The following is a 21257-nucleotide window of genomic DNA, read 5'->3' on the forward strand; positions in this document are numbered from 1 at the left end:
ATTTGTCATCATTAGCTGAGCAGTGACAGCTGGCACCTAGGGTGTCCCAGATTCAAGAAGTGGCAAAGGCACTCTTTTACCTTAAGTTGCCATCAAGTATAGCATGCTTCATAAGGAGCGATATTTTCTTTTTGTTATACAGCATGAAACAGCAGCGGTGAATGCATCTGTATTTTTCTTCGGCGTGGAGAATGGGCTGATACACAATTAGCAGTTGCCTTTAGACAACAAGACACCAGGTTTATTATAGGAGCAAACATCCAATTCATGTCACTTGAAAATAACGACAATTGGCTCAAAATTAGGGCAGTATATTTTCCTTCAAAGATATTTCAGACTGATTGATTTGTAAATTTTATTTATGGACATGACAAATGGTGAATAAAACACAGTTTTTAACTAGAGGTATAGTACTGTCACTTCAAGCTAGGAATGCCTAATTACTTAAAAGAGACAGGTTATTAGATAGAGGGGGAAAAAAATAGTCCTACACTGGCATACAAGCTAATGCAGTACATTAATGCTTGGAAAGAATACCTGATGGAGCACTATTTTAACAGCAGCATTAGAAACTTAAAGTGTATTCTTACAGTGTATTTAACAGTTAAGTTTGCCATTAATTTTTTCTTTTCTTTTTTTTTTTTTCAAAACAGTTCCATGAGATTTTGCAAATGTATTTAAGGGTGTATTTAATAAATGGAATGTGTAAAAGTCTATGAAAGAAGTCATTTTCATACTACCATCAATTATTAAATCTATGAAAGTCTGAAAAAAATGGTTTATACACATTAAAGGACCCTGATTTGGTTAGTTTTACAGAAACAAAATACAAAGCTAAAAACTAATATGCCTTGACATTACAAACAAACAAACAAACAAACAATTTAAAAAAAAAAAAAAAGAAGAAGAAGAAGAAGAAAAAAACCCTCATTTCTCCAGTCTCTCAAATTCGGAAACATAATCTATAATGCTAGATTTTGCATTATTATGTAAACTAGTTTTTCACAAATAAAACTAATTTTTGTGTTAATGTAAAATCTATGCAAATACATGCAGTCATTTATCAGGGAAGCTGACAAGCATTCCATATTGGAGAGGGAAAATGAAACTGCCTCAAGAATAGAGGCAATTAATTATTTCTGTATTTTCTCTTCCTCTGTCTTGAGGCACAAAAGTTATCCATCCAGTTAAAACAGCAAATGAAATAAAGAGATTTTTTTTTTATTTAAACACATATGGCTTTTGCCTGCAATACTGATCACCACAAGGTCTACAGATGCCCGTGGCTAAATTGTACACTGGCAGATGCACACAAGGGAAAACCGTGTTAATGCAGCGTGGTGAACAAAACAAATGAAGAACTGAATTTGGGGGGGGGGGGGGGGGGAGGGAGAGAGGACTTCTCTTACCCTATCAAGATACGCAGTTTGCCCACCAAGAGTGGATTAGGTGAGTCGTAAATTTAACCTGAAAAGTTTTTTCTCTTCTCCTATGCCAAAAATCTGAACAGTACGTGCAGAAGGAAACATCCACAAGATCCACACAATTTTGTAAGGTACAGATTATAAATAATGGGCTTGCCAAGATAAATGGTTATATTATTTTATCTTTACAATTAAGGACTAATAATACATAATGAACATCCTCACAGAATATAATGAGAAAACTGTTGTCCGACACCCTTGCTGTCATTTTTTACCTACTTAAAGAAGCAATCTCTTGAAGCGTAGCTGAAAATTGCACGCATTACAGCACAACCTAGCACACGCCATATACTCTTCTGTGCTTCAGAGGGCTAGTAGGAGTGCCGCACTTGTTAAGTGTTCCTTTTGACAAGGTTATTTTAAATAATTGAAGCCAAAATTAGCCAGTTCATTCCTGGAAATAGTTTGCAGAAGAAAGCAAGAAATAGAGATGGCAAAACATTTACTGAAAATAAGACAGAATCCTGTTGATCACAGTAACCTCTCCCTCAGTAGGCCTGTACACGCTGCATAACTTTGAAATTACCACCGTAATGACCAAATACAAAGTAGTAAAGAATATACTCACAATCCATTTTTGACATGTATTTTGAGTATGTCACACAACATAAGAAAATCCACCGCATTAAAAACCAGTGGGGGAAAAAAAAAATAAAAATCAATATTTTTCCTGGAATTTTCCTTCAATTTTACAAAATATTTCTTCCGTATCAACAGAAACTGTAAATAAAGAAGATTCAGAAATGTGAACTAATAGAGATATCTCCTTTGCCTCATCTAAAACTAAGGAGACTTAAGAGAAAACATTGTCACTACCCTAACAGATACGCTGTAATTTTTTTTTTCTTTTCAATGGCACTAATGTATTACAAATGATAACATGCCCGAAAGGCAAAATCTATTTCTACTATTAAGAAAAATCCGTAGTAATATTCCTGTAAGATAAACAGATATTTCCACAAGCAGCTAGTATTTCTCTTTCAGCAATTGTACTGAAGATTTATGAAATTACAAGACCACGTATTATTTCTGTAGTCTTTCTCATTTCAGTGACAGCGGCACTACGCCGCAAAGGATCTGGTTCTGTATATTCTGTCCTTGAGCTGGGCTGAAAAAATGGTAGGGAAAAGTAGGAAGGACAGTAGGTGATCTAGGTTAAATTTTCAAACCCAAGTAAGAGGAGAACTAGAGCGATTTGTTGCTCTTAATAAGAGATTCAATTCCCCCATAGGTAAAATATTGCGCTCTACAATGACAAGGTTCCACCAGCTAAGAAAAAAAGCTCAGAGCGGCGGTGGGCAAATCAATACATTTTAGAGCCCAGAAGAACTAAGTATCAAGTTTTTCCTGAACAGATCTCCCCCCTTCTTCCTTAAATAATAAGTTGGTTGACAAGTTTGTATTACAGTTATAGCTAGGATATTCTTAGGAACAATGAGTAAGTTAGTTACTTTTAGCAAGTAGGTTGCTTATATTTAAGGCTGTTAAAAGATTCTGTACCTTTGGGGAGTTACAGAAACAGTCCCAAATATGCAAAAGCACAAGAAAAACACAGTTTTAATAGCGATTTTGAAAGCACAATCTTCCACTCATTTCTCTGAATAGCCAACCTCGCCCTCCTCCTAAAGGCTTTAGAGCAGATTAGGGAAAGCATTTTTGTGGGAGCATCTTGTCGAAATATGGACAAACCAGCACTGCCCTTCCTCAAGAAGCTAATTCAACGCTATCGCTAAAACACAATGAAATTAATAGGGAAGTTCTGTTTGACAGAAAAGAAGGTACTTGGGCCAAAAATATACTTCCTCACCGACGCGTGTATTTGATGCACTAGCCATTTTAAAGGCACACCATATTTCGCCCTATTCAAACGTTAATCTCCAAGTGTTATCCCGCTTTGGCCCTGATCCTGCAAATCACTGCCCATGCACTTAACTGTGAGCCTAAAGAAGCCCATGACCTCACCAGAACCAGCTGAACGTTTCGGTGACCATGTGTGCGTTGGCAGGATCAGGGCCTTCATAAGGTTCAGTGAAACGTATTAATCACTCACGATCAACTCACTCAACTCCTCCCTTCGCCATTATTTGGAAAGAAAATATCGGAGAGCTATACACTACATTAAAAAATAGAAGTCTGCGTTGAAATATGTTAGGCATGTCTTTTTATAGCTAAATCAAGATAAAGTGAGTTACACAGGTAATTTACCATACCCAGCCTACGGGAAGGGGAGAGGACAAGATTCTTTTTGCGTTAGAGGGACGTAACGTGCCCGCAGTATTGGCAGCACGAAAATGAGCAATAAACACCTAACGTGACAACCTGTATACGAAAAGACGGTGCTTACTTACAGCTTTCCATAGGCTAGTGTTCAAAGATGTTAAGCAACATGATTTCTGCTGATTTCAACAGCTCTAGCAGCTACCTATGAGATGATGTAGTTTAGTTTGCTAGCTGGTATGAAACCAGCTTACAGAAGAACACCAGTCGCAAAACCAAGCATGGTCAAGACATCCCACCCTCCCGTCTCGGCTGGGCTAATAAGATGTTGGGTTATTCCTAAAACATAGCACGAACAAGCTGAGTGATGCCATAGTTGATATAATGATGCATTTCAAACGCTCCCACGCTTCAGTTTCGCCTTACATTTTCTAATGCTCTAGTTGTCTCTCAGACAACGTATTCCGGGGCTCGGAGTTACCGAGGGGAAAGGTTAGTTTAGACATGAAGTCTGCGGAAGCTGCTCATCCAACACATACAGCTTTATTTTCAAGGTCAACATTGAATATTTTCAGTCATTTAATCATATACAGCATGAGAGAGTAATGAGAGTTCTGCAGTGTTGGATGACCCACTACAGATGTAGTAGATTAAAAGGCGCTAATCCCCGCTGATTCCACACTCCTCTCGCAGTTCAGCAGAAAAGAGCATTCTCCAAGCAGGAGATCTTTAAAAAAAAAACCCCCAGTGTTGGACTGCTTAAATAAAACGTTGTACTTTAAGGAATGTCTGGCTTTGGAGAAGCTGATGGAGAAGTGAACCAAATGAATAATTCAATGCATTTTTTCCCTGCTTGAGTGTTTCTGCAGTTGTAGCTAAAATTACAGTTGTGCAAGCTCCATGTTTACTTTTGAGATGTAACATTCTAAAGAAAACAAATCAATTACTGTTTTTTCCCCTTAACAGATTGCAGATTAGAGGAATTTAAAGCATTAACAGTTCATCTGTAAGACCTAGGATGACGAAGCCCCACACTAATGCAAACTCTTTCCACATATTTTTTTTTTTATTTTTAATGGGAAGAGAATACATATACACGTTAAGCGTAGCACTAATGCATGCTAACTGTGCACTGCAAAAAGGAGCTATATCACATTTTTTCAAAAAAAAGTAAAAAAACATTTGCAGAAAGCTGTAGATAATGGAAGAAAAATGTTCGCATACCTAATGATACAGAAACTTATATCCAAAAAAATCTAAGTAATGAAAGGTACACTGTCATTAAAATTGAACTTTTGTAAACACTATAGCAACTTACATTTAAACTTAACTTTTCCTTTGTTCCTAAATTTGAGAGTGTAGTCAAAAAGTAAACTACAAATAATAATACAGAAAATTGCAGGTACCATCAACCTCTATCACCAAAAAACTGATGCTGCCTATTTTTATATAATCTGACACTTAAAGCAAACGCGGCACAAATATCTGTCTTTAGTTTTCCTACTTGAAAAAAAGTAAATTTATTGTTGCTGGCAGGATGATATGGATGAAATAACCAGGATGAATTGAGGGGGAAGGGGAGAAAGAGAAGCCAAGAAATCAGATACATTCAATGAGCCTTCAAACTCACTTCAGCAGTAGGGATAAATAATTTAATCAACTCAGCTTCATTTTTTTTTTCCTAGCTCCCTAGCGCAATAGGCAGATATTAAAAAATAAAACTTTAAAATTCATGAGCAGTTGTGTATGAAAGAACTATCACTATATAATAAGAACTATAAAGTGATATCAATGCAAGCACTTTTGGTGTATATGCATCTGCACGTGCATTTTAACTGACACTTTTCACCATATGGAAAGGAAATATTGGTGAAATTTATATACGGCAACTTTCTTTTTTTTTGTTGGGTTTTGGTTTTGGTTTTGTTCCCCACCCCACCCCCCCCCACCCCCCAAATTACATTTTGGGGGCATGGGCGGGTACCTGCAGTCAAAGATTTTCAGCACCATTTGGCTTTTTGGCTAACAGGAGCCCTACGTGACAAGGCACTGTAGTTTGAAAGCTTTGAAATAACACGGGGAGTTCAACAAATGCTGCTGTAGTACCCCCTAATTAGGGGGAAAATATCTAGAAAACAGTAATTCGGTAAAAGTCACCAATATCATACGGTCCCATTACCATGACAAATGATCAATCATCATTTTAATGAGGTGATTTTAATCTCAGTTTTCCAGAACAACTCAATAGGTATACAAATAAAACTCAGTGATGAAAAGGTGTTCCTTCCTTTTACAATTTATGAAGGACACATAAATAACCACGGAGAAAAACTAACTGCGGTAAGTGGTCAGAAGCTTCGGAAATATCCATGTTTTCTATCACATATAGTCAGATTGACAATCATTTGCAGAAGCCAAACCAAACCACCGACTTCTTGTCACGTTAAACGCTCGGGTCACCTCGGCAGTCACATTTCAGCGGTGTCAGCGGTGCCTAAACCCACAAATCTTCGAACTATCAAATCGTTGCTGCGGAGGTGCGAAACGAAATGCTGTAGCGGAGCTAATAGCGACCTTTAGCGCTAAACGTCACCCGGCCAAAGCCAAGGCTAATGCTTCCCAAAGCCCCCACAGCAGGGCTCTGCTCCGTGTCCCGGGTGCAGCTCAGCACCACGCACCCCAAAGCGCCGATTCAGGATATAGGGCGCGAGTTTTAGTTAAATTACGTCTGCCACGTCAGGAAGATAAAGAGTACCGGCACCTGAAAGCTCCCACCTTTTGCCTTCCGCAACCGGATTTACCGAGCTGAAACCCATGGGGGGGGGGGGGGGGGGGGACAGACAAAAAAAATAACCGACCCCTCCTCCGGACCATCCCGGCTCCGCCGTCGCCGAGGGGAGGAGAGGGGGGACCGGGGATCGGGGCCGGGATCGGGGACCAGGGTCCGGGACCGGGACCGGGGACCGGGACCGGGACCAGGGAGCAGGGTCCGGGACTGGGACCGGGACCGGGACCGCCGTGAGCCTTCCCCCGCCCCGGGCGGCCCCCGGGTGCCGCCCGCCGGAGTGGGACCCAACTTCGCCGCTTTTCCCCGCTCCGCACGGCCGTGCCCGGCTCCGCGGCTGAAGGCAGGACCCTCCGCCCCCCCCCCCCCCCGGTCCCCCCCTCTCCCGGCATCGGCCCGAGGAAAGGGGGGGAGAGGGCCGGCCCCGGCCCCCGCGGCAGGTTCCCCGGGGAGGGATGGAGGGATGGAGGGATGGAGGAGGCGGCAGCCTCGGGTGGGGGCAAAACCCACGCGTGTCCCGGGCCGGGCAAGGACGCGAAGGAGGGAGAAAAGGCAAGGAGGGAACTCGCTCGTCTTTGGGCCGAAAGAGCCAGAAAGCGGCCGCTCCTCCGCCGGGGAGAGGGAAAAGCTTCTCGGGGACGACCTGGCTCTCCCCGGCAGGTTTGGGGGGTTTTTTCAGCGAGGCCCCCCCGGCCCTGCTTCACGGGTGGGCAGAGCGGGATTCCCGCAGCAGCTTCCTCCCAGGAAGCGGCACCGGGAGCCCCCGTGTGAACGGCAGCCCGAGCAGCCAAGCCCGAAGGCAGAAATTCTTCGCTGCGCGCAATAAAGTTGGTCGCATTAAGACGTTGAATAAATGTCGCGGAATGTTCTTTGCGGCGTGGCTTCTCCTTCGCGGTGGATATGCCTGTGACAGTTACTTTAAGAATGAGTAAGCGGGCAGTAGCTTAGAGATTCCAAGCGATTAAAAGCTTCGCGGGTTTATTTTTTTCTCAAAAAAAAAAAAAGGGGGGGGGGTCTCTCGAAGCGCAGCTCAGTAAACGCTGCGAAGCAGAAGTCTTTGCCACTCCAGCTTATCTGCAAATCAAGGTCCCGATTACTAACACCTCAATACCGAAGGAGAGATCTGCTAATTACACACCGCACGCACACGAAGCCCCGACCTGCCGGGCGCTGCCAGCATCCCTCCGGGCGCGCACCCGCCACACGCCGCTCGCTGGCGGGGCTCTCGCTGTACGAGAAATCGCCGGGTTTTGCAATGCCTAGATACTCGCAGGGCGTCTGAAAAAGCAGAGGAACGCGCACTCTTCACAGCGTCTTGGAGCGCTCCACGGAAGATAAAAACGAAGGCGAGAATTGGCAGATGAGATTTACCGTTCGTATCTGCTACTCGATTTCTGGTGGGAACGCGAGGAAGACCTGACACGCGTGTAGCGACTGATTCTCCCTTCGCAAGGTACAAACACAAAAAAGCAAGGCAGAGCCACCGCCGAAACGCCTTCAACCTCAAAAAGGATTCGAGCCTGTCAGAAGGTCTTTTAAACCAACACGAATCGTGGACTTTTGCGAAATATTTTATTCCGCAGGCCGCTACATTTGCCGTCAATCTGGCCGGTTCACGAGAGGAAAAAAAAAGAGAAGAAACCAGCCGCCGCCACCACCACCACCACCCCGCCCGAAGAACCCAACCCCGCCAACTTCTGCCTTGCGGTTCGAGGCAACTATCGGGAGGAAAGGACGGCGGGATGTGCCGCCGAGGGCGAGTTAATGAATTTACGCCCCCGCTCCTGCCGGGGCCAGCCCGCTCCGTCGCTCCCCGCTCGCCGGCCGCCCGGGAATACACCTGCGGCCGCGTCTCGGCCGTGGGGAGAGGCACGCAGGGCTTCGGCGCGGCTTTGCCAAGTCCTGTTCGAAACGGCAATAAGCCTTCGAGTTACACCCGAAGGAGAGCGCTTTCTCTGGATTTCTGAGCTGAAGGGATGACCGGGGCGGGTTTTTCTGCCAGTAACCTTCTACCTTTCTATATGTGCCTGCGTGTGCGTGTGTGTGCCTGTGTATACATATCCATCTCCCGGAGAGGGATTAATTAGCCGGGTTGGAGCTGCAAGAGGCTGCAGTGACGAGCCCAGTGGCGATTGGCCGCCCGCCTGCCTGGCCCTGCCTTTATAATTTCCACACGAGTGCATCTGGGCTCTTATACAAACCAACAGCCAGCTTCTTCTGACATATACACACACACACACACACACACACACACGCGCGGCACTTTTTTCCACCATCTGATTAACCGCCCCGCGCACACACACGCACACGGTGATTACGACGGGAAAACATAAATAAATACGAAGAGGTTTTTATTCTTTTGACTACTGGAAGCCTTCGCTGTGTCTCAGTGCAACTTTGGGGTTTTTTTTCTTGCTGCTGGGGAAGGTGCAGCCCTCGATGCTTTCCTCTCACTCACGGACCCTTTAAAAAAGGGGGAGGAAAAATATCGCCCCCTCCGCTCCCCCGCCCCCCCCCCCGCCTCCCCCCCCCCCCCCCCCCCCTCCAGCCACACACACTTCAAGACGGCTGATCTAAAAAAGCAGGAAGAGAGCATCTGAGGAGCAGCAGCCCCGGCGCGTTTTGGAAAAAAAAAAAAAACAAAAAAAAACAAACCAAACCAAACCCAAAACCAAACCCAAAGCGTTTTGTTCCGTTTCAGAGTGCGGCAGCCCGTTTCTCCTCTGAAGTTGGCTCCAGCCCTAGCAGCCGCATTGGATCCCACAGCCTACTGCGAGACTCCGGTGTACAATCCGGATCTCTGCCCCAACATGATCGCGGCCCAGGCCAAGCTGGTGTACCATCTGAACAAATACTACAACGAGAAATGCCAAGCCAGGAAAGCCGCCATCGCCAAAACCATCCGGGAAGTCTGCAAAGTGGTGTCGGACGTGCTGAAGGAGGTGGAGGTGCAGGAGCCCCGCTTCATCAGCTCCCTCAACGAGATGGACAACCGCTACGAGGGGCTGGAAGTCATCTCCCCCACGGAGTTCGAAGTCGTGCTCTACCTGAACCAAATGGGCGTCTTCAACTTCGTGGACGACGGCTCCCTGCCGGGCTGCGCCGTGCTAAAGCTGAGCGACGGGCGCAAGCGGAGCATGTCCCTCTGGGTGGAATTCATCACGGCCTCCGGCTACCTCTCCGCCCGCAAAATCCGCTCCCGGTTCCAGACCCTGGTGGCCCAAGCCGTGGATAAGTGCAGCTACAGGGACGTGGTAAAGATGGTGGCGGACACCAGCGAGGTGAAGCTGCGGATCCGGGACCGCTACGTGGTGCAGATCACCCCGGCGTTCAAGTGCACCGGCATCTGGCCGCGGAGCGCTGCCCACTGGCCGCTCCCCCACATCCCCTGGCCGGGACCCAACCGGGTGGCGGAGGTCAAGGCAGAAGGCTTCAACCTCCTCTCCAAGGAGTGCCACTCGCTGGCCGGCAAGCAGAGCTCGGCCGAGAGCGATGCCTGGGTGCTGCAGTTCGCCGAAGCCGAGAACAGACTGCAGATGGGCGGCTGCAGGAAGAAATGCCTCTCCATCCTCAAAACCCTGCGGGACCGGCACCTGGAGCTGCCGGGCCAGCCCCTCAACAATTACCACATGAAGACTCTGGTTTCCTACGAGTGCGAAAAGCATCCCCGCGAGTCGGACTGGGACGAGTCGTGCCTGGGGGACCGGCTCAACGGGATTTTACTGCAGCTCATCTCCTGCCTCCAGTGCCGGAGGTGCCCGCACTACTTCTTGCCCAACTTAGACCTCTTTCAGGGCAAGCCCCACTCGGCCCTGGAAAACGCGGCCAAACAGACGTGGCGGCTGGCTAGGGAGATACTCACCAACCCGAAAAGTTTGGAGAAACTTTAGGGGCGGCCGCGGCGCCGGCCCGACCGACAGATCCGCTCGTTTCCCCGCGAAGTTTAAGCTGCCCGCTCGAAAAGTCAAATCTTTCCACTTGGCAATGCAAACGAGGGTCTCTTTTAAAAAGGAATACAGCTTAGGCTCCTCACAAAGAACAGCAAATGAGAACAGCGAGTATCGTTCCTCTTACCCCCGTCACGGTTTTGCAGTTCCCCGTGGGAAAAACAAACAACCAAAAAAAAAAAAAAAAAAAAAAAAGGAGGAGGAAAAAAAAAAAAAAAAAGAAAGAAAGAAAGAAAAAGTGTGTTACCTGGAAGGGAAAATTGGCCGTAATTTGACACGATTGTGACCATTCTGCCTAGAAACGGTACCAACGGATTATAACAAACCCCGGTATTTTTCTGTAAGCCCTCTGTGAGTAAAAGCTATTCGGATACGCCACCTGAACAAACCCTAATGTACCTTTTAATTTGTATCAACTATTGTGATCACACATTGTCTTTGAAATTGTGGATGTTGGTGTTTCGTGATTTGGTGAACGGAAGTTAAATTGCCATTTTGGATACTTCAAGGACATTTTCTGCTAAAGAGAAGATACCATTTCAAAAGGTAGATTTTATCACGGTACTTTTGTTAATTGTCTTCTGAAGTGTCTGAACTTAACAAGTTTACATTTTTCGTTTCATATATATTGCTTGTTCTATTTCTAACATTCCATAAATATACTTGAAATGTTATTTAAATATATTCAAAAGAAATTTGGATTCTGCTTATATAATAACGCTTGAATATTGGAATTATATATTTGAAAATGCACTTGAAATACACTGGATAATTACCTTTTGTGATTTAGATTTTAATTTCTGTTGCTGATTTATTTAATTACGAGCTAATAAATGAAGTAAAAGGCATATGGGTAAGCGTTTCAATATCGGATCGAGTTTTCCACTCGAACAAACAGAGGCAGCTGTGGGTTTGTGCGTTTTGCCTCTCTGTGGATAGTTGCTTAAATCCTGTAAAGCAGAAAACTTCAGGGCAGCCGCCTCGTTTCGCGTTCTGAACAGTTTTGCAGAGCAGGGAAACACTGGCGGTGCAAACGCGTTAGAATTTAGCTCCAGACGACCATCGGCAACTGCCAGGCACCGGTGTAGTTACTAAGGCAGTAACACTTTTTCAGCCGTCAGAAAAGAAAGCTCTTTTCGAAAGGTTTGCTGATGGGTTTCTGCTCGGGTTTGAACAAAGCTGAGGAAACACAACACATCCCCGGAGCGGTCGGTGTACCGAGCAAGCAGCGAGCCTGATAAACCCGGCGGCTGGGCGCAAGTAGTAATAAAGAAGAAAATAACATTTATAGGTGAAAGGTTCAAGCCGGCACCAATAAAGTGAACAACAATATTACTCCTGGCCTACAAATCCGTTACGAAAGCGCTGGGATTGCCAGTTGCGCTCCCAGAAATGGAGCCCCTGCGCTCCCCGGGCAGCCGAGGGAATACCGTGCGCCTGCTACAGCCTGCGAGCCAGCCGCAACTGCTGCCCGTGCTGCAGCCCGGCTCCGTCTCAGCAGGCGGTTCTGTAAAGCGGCTTTAAAAGCAAAACGCGAAGTAACAGCGCGGATTTTGGTTAGTACCCTAACAGTCAACAAGTGCTGAAAGAGGCCGGTCGCCGCTGTAACACCCACCAGCGACTGCTTCCAGTGGGTGCACTGCAACAAACCGTTATACCCAGCCGTTCTGCCAGAATCCTTTTTTTTTTTTTTTTTTTTTTTTCCCAGCGCCGCGAAGAAAGTTTCGACTTTGAGAAATTATTCGTCAAAGAGAAACCACCTTACTACGACCGTATTAGGACGAGATCGCTGGCATTTTCTCGGAAATTATTTATGATATTCCCCCCCCCACCCCCCCCCAAGGTCTTTGTAAAAGCACCTCCCCTATTTTCTCTCTTCCAACGTTTCCCAGCACAAGAACAAAGAAATAAAGCAACAGCGATAAGACTAACAAAAAAAACCCCAACCAAAACCCAACCCACCCCAAAGCGATGCAGGCGACGTGAGCGCCCCGTAACCCGCGTCCCTTCCGTGCCCCCCCCCCCCCCCCGCGGCCGCCCCCCGCTCCCTCCCGCGGGGGAGGAAAAGCCGCGCAGAGGCTCCGCTCAAATCCCGCACCCCTGCTCTGCCGCGGCCGGGCTGGAGGTTTGCGGGGGGGGGGGGGGGAAGGGGAAAGGGGGGCCGGGGGCGGCGCTGGGGAATTGGTAGTAGTAAATGACTTCAGAAAAAAACCAGGCAGAGCTTTCCCAGGAATCGAGTCTTGGGTACATGCCTGTTTTCCCTTTTTTTCTTTTTTTTTTTTTTTTTTTCTTTCTTTCCCCCCAGAAGATAAGCAATAACTTGCATTTCAACAGCGTTTACTCAAATGCGCCGTATTTTCTTCCGTGGAAACTAACGTTCTCGAAATAACGGGATTCTCCTGTCTCCTCGGAAGGGGTAAAACCCTCCGCGGCGTCTCGGGCAGGCTGGGACCGCCGCTCCCTCCGGGGATTTCAGAGCAATTGGCTTAACTCCTAAATCTGACCACGTTCATACAAAGGCACCGAGCGAAAGGCTGTTGGAAAACGCGCCCGCCGCCGTAATAGAGGATTTAACACCATTAATACATTGCGCGCTTTTTTTTTTTTTTTTCCTTTTTTTTTTTTTTTTCTTTAATGAAACGCAGCGAGAGGCGGCAGACGGGAGCCGAGTTGGGAGGGAGGGGGCGGCCCTGGTACACGTGTACCGACACCGGGGACCGGGGACCCGGGACCGGGGACCCGGGGACCGCCCGCCGCACTCACCTTGGGGTCGATCTTCTTGAAGGCCGGGTCATCCTCGTCCACCTCGAAGTAGATCTCCGTGGTGGTGATGGAGAGCGTCCCCTTGGCCACCACCACGGGGGCGATGAGCTGTGCCGGCGTGCTGAGGACCACCGGGCCTGCAAGGCAAAGGGCAGCGGCGTCAGGTTGGAGGAGCCCGGCCGGCCCATCCCGGTGGCCCTTCCCCTTCCCTCCGCCGAGCCAGAGCCCGGCTGAGCCCCCCCAGCAGCTCCGCTCCGAGGACCGGCGGGTTCCTTCCCCCTCCTGCCCGCGGGCAGCGCTTTGAACTCCGCGGCCGGGACCGAAACGAGCCGCCGGGCTCCGGGGCTGCCCGAGAAAACCAGCCAGCGGCGAAATTGGGAGGGGGTTAGGGTGAAAAATAGCTGCCTCTTACAAGCAGGTCCCCTCTCTTTCCATGCCCTTCTGCTCCTCGTTAACACTATCGCCGTTTACGTGCGATAGCGGCGACTCGTTACGCGCAGCTCCGACCTGGGAGCGAAGGGTCCCGGCGGGCGGGCACCGACCCCGAGAAACCCGGGGACATCGCTTTTAGCTCTGGCCCCAGCCCCCAAGCCCCGAAGTTTGGCAAAAGAGATTTTTTTTTTTTAATTTTTTTTTTTTTTACCTGCTTCGATACCCCAGGCGCACAAAGGCTAGCATCGTTAAATATGTTTACAGCAAGATCATTTTTATTTCAACTTGCTGTCACTTAATCCTTCTAAAATTACTGTCACAATATTGCCCTCAAATGCGTTTCCTAACGAGATGCTTGCACGGGCACTGAAAAGATGGGATGGGGAAAACCTATTATAAAAGGCAGCTTTCTCAGCACAAAGTGTTAGGGTTTAATTCGGGGGAAAAAAACTTCTGCTTTAATGCCACAGACGACAGGGGATCGCTTCTTCGCCACCCTATCCCCAGGACAAATGCAATCTTCTGCTAAAGCTGGCAGTGTCGGTGTTTAGGAAGCTCGCTTGCTCAAATTAAAAGATTAAATGTAAAACACTCTTCTGGATCGAACCTCTAAAGCCTGTAGGGCGACTTGTATACGCACACGCAAACGCACACGTACGCACGCACGAACACGCATCTGCCACACAAATAATAAAAGCCTCAGTCCTGAGAAACCGGGCGCAACGCCCCATCACTGCCCAACTGATCGCCTCGGTTGAAGGCTGACCAGGGGGTGGCTTTTTTGGGGGGGTCGGGTTTAACGCCGTTCAATTCTCCTCCACCAAAAGGAAGACCTGGCTTGGATGGCCGAGAGAGAGACCCTGCCTGCGGATCCAGCCGCCATCGTCCCCGGACAACGGCGGTCCCTCCGGTGCCGAAGGCAGCGCCGGACGAAGGCTGGGCCTGGCACGGCGGAGGCCAGGCCTTGGGTCGCCAGTTGGCACCTCGCCTCGCTCCCCGGCATGGCGGGCGCGCTTGGCTACCAGCCCTCGCCACCAGCTTAGCCCAAATCAGTCCTGTACCGGCGCAGCTAACCGTCGAGGTTGGTCGCGTTTCGCTTTTACGCTTAACGCCCAACTTGAGGCCGCTTACGCCGCAAAATAAATAAAAGAGGAAAGGCGCGGATCGCTGCGTGCGCGAGGAGAAGCTAAACCGCGCGGTTCCAGTGACAGCTTTCAGCGGCCCAGCGTGGCAGGCTGGATAATATTGATACAAACTCTATTTTCTTTCATTTTATTGTTTTCCATCTCCTAATAAACCGGGGTAGCCTCTTGACCTTAGTCAGCTGATCGGAATCACATGCGCCAGGCTCGCTTTGCTGCTCTCCCCGTCTCGCCTCCATCTTCTCTCCCTCCCTGCGCTGCGAGAAAGGAGCCGAGCCGAGCCGAGCCGGGCCAAACCGAGCCGAACCGAGCCGGGGAAGCCCGGCTGCGGGCTCCGAAGGGCAAGGGCGATCGATCCGAAACGCCGCTTTAAAGCCTCATCAATCTTCATCTGAGGTCGCTCAAGTCATTACGCCCGATTCCCTCGTACGATTACAAGTGGATTTGGGTTTCTATTCCCCAGACCCCCGGGCTTTGTGTTTCCAGAAAGGGGGGGGGGGGGGGGGGGGGGGGATCCGGGCAGCCGGCGGCTCCCTGCCCCGCCGAAACACTCGCCCTCCCGGGCGGAGCATCCCGGCCCTCCCCTCGCCCTTCCCCGCGGCCCGACGCGCGGTGATGGGCTCCCGGGCCTTTGTGCCGGAGGAGAAGCCCCTTCGGAAGCCGCGTCCGGGCAACGACCCCGATATTCGATCATGTTTAAGGAGGCGTTTGGGGGCTTTGCTGGATCCCAGAAGGAAGACCGGCAGTTTAATCCAATTACCTCTTTTTTTTTTTTTTTTTTTTTCCCCCGGTGTTATGCGGCTAAAATAAATAAAAAAACACCCTGAACCCGCAGCTATTTAATGGTCGAAAGGCCAAAACCTAGCGTCTGACACCCAGGAGAGGACAGTCCGTGCGCCCCGGGTAGCGGAACGCACCCGCGGACTGGAGGGGGGCAGAGCTGCAGAAGCCGGGGGGGGGGGATGCGGAGGGGAAGGGGACATTCCCTGCCGAGCCCGTTACTGGATGCGGGCGAAATCGGGGATTTCTGCCTTCCTCCTCCTCCTCCTCCCGAGCCCCCAGAGCGGTACCTTGGCATCTGCCCGGGGTTCTGCTCGAAGGACACCCGAGATTTGTTGCAACGTAAACGTGCCAGAGGTATTAAAAGGCGACAAGGAACGAGCGTTAGTGTACTCTCCAGACGAGAAAACGTTTGCCTGCGGGTTTTTTTTTTTGGTGGTGGTGGTTTTTTCTTTTCTCTTTTGGTAAAAAAAGAAGCAGAAAGCGCAATAAACAGTGGTCAAATTGCGGGATTTCGGGGGAGGGTGCGTTCAAACTAAGTTAAAAAAAACCTTTGCAGGTTTGGGTTTTTTTTTTTTTTTTTTCCGCCCCTCCTGAAAGCACAAGATGAAAAAATATTCGGCATTAGCAGTGTGTCATTTTTACACTTGTCCTTTGGAAATCTCCAATTACAACTTCCAATTCCATAGCATGTTTAAGGAGCGCTGAGTCTTTTTGTTGTAGCCTTCAGGGAGCAAGCCAGCCACTGAGAGAATACGAAATTAATCCACTACAGCTATAGAGAGAGAGGATTATGTTTTAATCCCCTTTGGGATAGTCTCTGGATTTTAAGGATCGGATATTAAAATGTGTACATAGCGCATAATCAAAACACCGCAGATTTTCCATATGGCACCGAGCTACCGGGAAGCTCCGGGTCTCCTCCCCAAACCCACCCGATAACCTACGGCAACAACAAGCCGGGCTCACCTGAGCCGGCACCCGCGGGCCGGGCTCATTCGCTGTGCGGGCAAAAAAAAAAAAAAAAAAGAAAAAAAAAAAAAAAAAAAAAAAAAGAAGAAGAAAGAGAACGGGCTCCGGCTCCCAGCCTGGCCCCGGCCCCTCGGCGGGGCTGAGGGTGAGCTGCGCTTTTCCAGGGAATGGCTGGAAAGAGTCATTCCCGGCGCGGCTGGAACCGGCCGGCCCGGGGGACCGCGACCCCCGGCCCCGGGGGGGCTGCCGCCCGCTCCCCGCGGACCTCGGGACCGGCCCCGGGGTCTCGCCCGTCCAGCTCCGGGGGGAAAAGCCCAACCTGTGGCTGCCCCGCGTCCCCCAGCAGCCCTGGGGGGGGACGCACGGGGGGACGGGCGGCTGGAGCGGGGCTCGGAGCATCCCTCTGGCAGGGCCGGCTCCTGGCTGCCTCCTCCCAGCGCCTCTGAAGCGGCCGCCAGGGCAGAGACCTAACAAAGAAGTTCTGGCCTTAAAAAGCAGAGCAGGAGTCACTTCAGCTCCACAGGTCTCGTAAGCGGCTCAGCTGGGGAGTTTTCCGCTTCGCCTGCGGTCGGCACATGTGATTTACATTTCTAAAACAAACGCTACCGCGCCTATACTTTTTAAAATAATATTTTCTTTCCAAAAGTAAATGATTGGGGGATTAGAAGGTCCCAGTGAATAAAAGCAGAATGTAATCTCTCTCCTCCCCTCCGCTAATTTTCGCGAGACGGAGGCTTCAGTCCTTGGAGTTAGTTCTTGCCTCCGAGCTCTTGCGTTTTCCAAGCTCAAGTACAGAAAGCCAACGCGAGTGAAAAGTTCTATCAGGTGAAGGAGTTTGCTGGCTGCTAAAGCAATGCCAGTAAAATTACACCTCTGAAGGAAAGCGCCAAAGGACGGCTGTTTTGAACTCGTTATTATTTCAAACGTTTTCCTAAACTATCGGTTTTAACTGTAAGAGCTAAAGATGTGTTACATTTGCGAGCCTGAAAATTACACCGGAGGTGTATTTGCTGAGATGATCGGCCGTAATTACTCCTAAGCAGGCTAAGATACATGCTTTTATACGCGGAGTTACGAAAACAAGCAATTTGCCTGCTGCAGCCTTAGAAGTCTAACTTTTAGAATAATATTTTGGTGATTACTTTATAAATGAAAAAAATACTAGCTGGGACAAATACTTTGAAAACACATCCAATCGGCTAGACCGATTTAATTTTACAATCTACTGGTAATTATGCTGAAAAACAAGTCATGAATATTGTCATGTTTAATTTTTAGCTGACGCTGTTTTAAAGGAATAAACATATCAATCTTTTTTTTTTTTCCATCTACCGTTTAACATGGAAAATACAAAACAGGTTAGCTGGAACTAATAAATTTACTATGTAAAATAGTTTGCATAAACTACAATTTGTAATTTGATATGATACTTAAACAAGAAGTTAAATACTAAGAGTAATTATTAAAAATCACTCACAAGGTACCTGAAATAAGACAACTGAAATTCCCTCAGCACTTTATAACTCTAAAGCCAAGTGTATCTGACACTGACTCGCATTTAAAATGACTACAAATCCTTATACTTGCAGCAATTTGTACGTAACACACACTCACACACACAAAACCTTCAGTTTCTTGTAATACAAATCACATAGCGCACAAGCAGAAACAGGTATAGGCACCAGAAGCCTCTGGGAAACGCTCTGTAGTCAGAAAAATAGTTCAACCAATTAGCGTGATTAATATAATACATGCACTGCCATGTAAACAACAAGTAAACGATGTAAGATTCCTAAAAAGCAAGTCACAGAATTTAGTCTTTCTTGTTCCTATGGTCGTCACAAATCCGATCCAAGCTACCCTCTAAAAAGACTTCTGCAGTAAATATATCGAACTTACATGAGGATGGTTGCCCCCAATTTGTTCTCCGCTATAGCAGATACAGGGAGTAACTCCTTCACTCAAGCCAAGGCTGTTATAACAACGTATATATACAGCTCGCTTTACATATCACTTGCGATAGTTTCAATAAAGAGAATAATTTGCACAACTTCTTGATTGCAAACCTCAGAATCTAAGTCTAAACGTGACTATAATCTTGTTGTTCTCCCCCGCCACTGAGTAACAACCCCAATTCCTTTCCCCGGTTTTCAGAGATATCCAAGCCGACTTTGTTGGCTTTTTGCTCTTGCACAATCATATGTTTCATATTGTGAGGGAGGGATTGATTTTTATTGTTTGTTTAAATGTCATTGCCGGTATGGATAGGCCCTGATATCCAAAATTTTCCCCACTTTTTCCCCCTTTCCCCCATAAAGCATGCAACACTACTACTAACATCAAAGATCAACTTCAATGGTCTTTTTCAACAACAATAACTAAACAATTACAGCAACTCAATTCTCTTAAGTGGTGCCGTAACAGCAAACAAATGTGTTTGATTAAAAAGAAAATGTAAATAAAAATACTCTTACCTATTATAACTGTGAACAAAATAGTAAGAAAGAAATAGATACTTTTGCTGAGATTGTGAAAATATTTTAAGATAGTGTTGCTTAGGGAAAAAAAAAAAAGTACTTTTCTCTTGAACATATACATACTTTCCATACATTTGAATGAAGTGACACATGCACCTTCACAGGTAAATTATTATTTGAATTCCATACCTTCCCAGTCACACTGAAAGAAAAATGAAAAATAGTACTTCTTCCTGAGGGAAAGCATGTTTCACAATATTCCTTGGAATAAGTATCTTTTTATATTGTTCAAATAGTGTGACAGAAAGCAACCACTTAACAGAACAGTTACAGAATACGCAGAGACAGGCTCAGTACTGTCCCAAAGTCAATCTTACTAGGCATCTTCTCCCTGAAGGTCCCCTGGAACAACTAGCTGGGTGTCTAACAGCCTAAAGCAACTCAGAAAATCGACTTTTGCCCCCTTTTGCAGGTAAAGTCTGATTTGCTCTGTGGCACACATGAGAACCTCTGAACTGTGCTCGAGCTCTGAGCGGCTCACGTAGGTTTAGTGTTCTTCCAGGACGTGTTCGAGCACCAACCTGCCAGATGATCAGGTATTAATAATAATCAAGACTCCCCTTAATGATTTACAGCTGGCCAGAAACTTACATGTTTGGGATAGGGACCTCACTACTGCAATGCATACATTTCCCACTTCGAAATTAGATTCATTCAGTGTGCTCTGCCTGAAGCTATACCTTGGAAGGACGGGGTAATTTAAGCTGGTTTAGAAACTAAGAACTTGATCGTTAAACAGTGCATCCAGATGTGAGCGTGCTACACTAACGCACCATGATCTGCACTAGCTTCCTCCTCAGTTTCAGGTAAAACTTAAGGTACTTTTTTCAACCTAGAAAACCTGAAGTGGTGCTGAAAATGCCTGTATAAGTGAGAGTTTTGCTCTCAGAGACGGTCACTATAGCTGTCTATTTAATCAAAAGGCAACAGAAGAAACACACCTTAGAAAAGCATACTTAATGTCAGAAGAAGAAAGGAGAAAGCAGAGAGAGCATCCCGCTATAGCAGTATATCACTGAAACGGGAACTCACTGTAAATGAGTCAGGAACACGAGGGAGCAAATCCCAGTTGCCAGCCTGAGTGAACCAGACTTGACAGGTACCTTATACAGTCCGGCCTGTGTGCCTTGTCATGCCAATAGAGCTCAATTGATTAGAAATGAAAGATGTGAGCCCTCCGCTTTCAGTTCTTCTAGTCTCCAATCTGGAAAAGCTCTTCAGGATAAACTGTAAGCCTTCTACGTCCTGAGACCATAGTGAAAAGAAGTGTTACGGTCAGATAGCTTGTGATATTTTAAAGTTCACTTATTTGGTTAGCTACTCCTATATGTGTGGGGGAAGCAAGAAGTAAGTTGTTGAATCAGTATATACCTTCCTAGGTATATTTGGAAGAATCATCTAAGATGCAATAGTTGTAACTTCAACATTTTCTGAAAATAAAAAAGTATCTCTAAACACCACCAGACCCAATAGAGAGCGTTTTCTAGTGTAACTGTGTCTACTGGCCGATTGTATATTTTGCTTTCCCACAGTTGGGAAACTTCTGAAGACACAAAGATTCTCTGGTACCCGATAAAAGCAGAACCGATGTGTCAGGCTCTGTCACGTAGGCTTTTTTCCTTAACAACCCGATTTCATTGCAGGAATTTTATTGCTTCTGAAATCCTTACTCCTGTGTTAAAGTTTGCTCAAAATGGCTTCCAGGTTCAGAAGTTACGAAGATAGAGGCTGACAGAGGATGCTCACATAAACCTTGTTTCTCTAGAAGGCCAAGCTAAAAGCATTTGTGTAACAGGCTACCAGTGAGGACTCTCCAGATGCACTGGATGAGGCTGCCTCTTGCACAATTTCCGGCTAGCGAAACCAAGACTAACCAAACTGCCTGTCTTCTTGATTGATTTTTTTAGCTTGCTTCCATAACACCAGTGAAAAAAAATAAAGGCAAAAATCCTGTCCATAGGTCAATGAAAGTGCTTAGTTTAAACATTGGTACTGTTAATACAGTTCTGGATGCATTCCTACCGCTGATCTACGTAGGTCTGTCCCTATCCGTTCTTATGAAGATTACAGGGATTTTTATATGGGAACCAATTGCATAGTGAAGATGAAATAAGGTGCCGAACGGTGGAGTCTGGCTCCTTATGTCTAGGCCTGTCTTTCTGCAGTCTCTCTCCTATATATCAGGTAGCTCATCGGCT

General features: G+C 47.1%; 2 protein-coding genes across 9 annotated transcripts in view; one reads left to right on the forward strand and one right to left on the reverse strand.

Annotated features, from left to right (window-relative positions):
• Positions 1 to 21257, reverse strand: part of NBEA (neurobeachin) — a 509146-nt gene that overhangs the window by 146178 nt on the left and 341711 nt on the right. For 6 of the 8 annotated variants that reach the window (XM_049822909.1, XM_049822905.1, XM_049822906.1 and 3 more), the window contains one exon: positions 13197 to 13333. In XM_049822909.1, the coding sequence (XP_049678866.1) occupies positions 13197 to 13333 (137 nt within the window). Of the gene's footprint in view, positions 1 to 13196; positions 13334 to 13608; positions 13724 to 13839; positions 14062 to 21257 lie in introns of those variants that run through there. The other 2 variants (XM_049822907.1, XM_049822908.1) reach the window with 2 other exon arrangements.
• Positions 9102 to 10597, forward strand: MAB21L1 (mab-21 like 1). The gene has a single exon (XM_049822930.1). The coding sequence runs from the start codon at positions 9297 to 9299 to the stop codon at positions 10374 to 10376; it is 1080 nt and encodes a 359-aa protein (XP_049678887.1). The 5' UTR covers positions 9102 to 9296; the 3' UTR covers positions 10377 to 10597.

This window comes from Accipiter gentilis, chromosome 19, assembly GCF_929443795.1.
Source record: "Accipiter gentilis chromosome 19, bAccGen1.1, whole genome shotgun sequence".
Classification (NCBI taxonomy): domain Eukaryota; kingdom Metazoa; phylum Chordata; class Aves; order Accipitriformes; family Accipitridae; genus Astur; species Astur gentilis.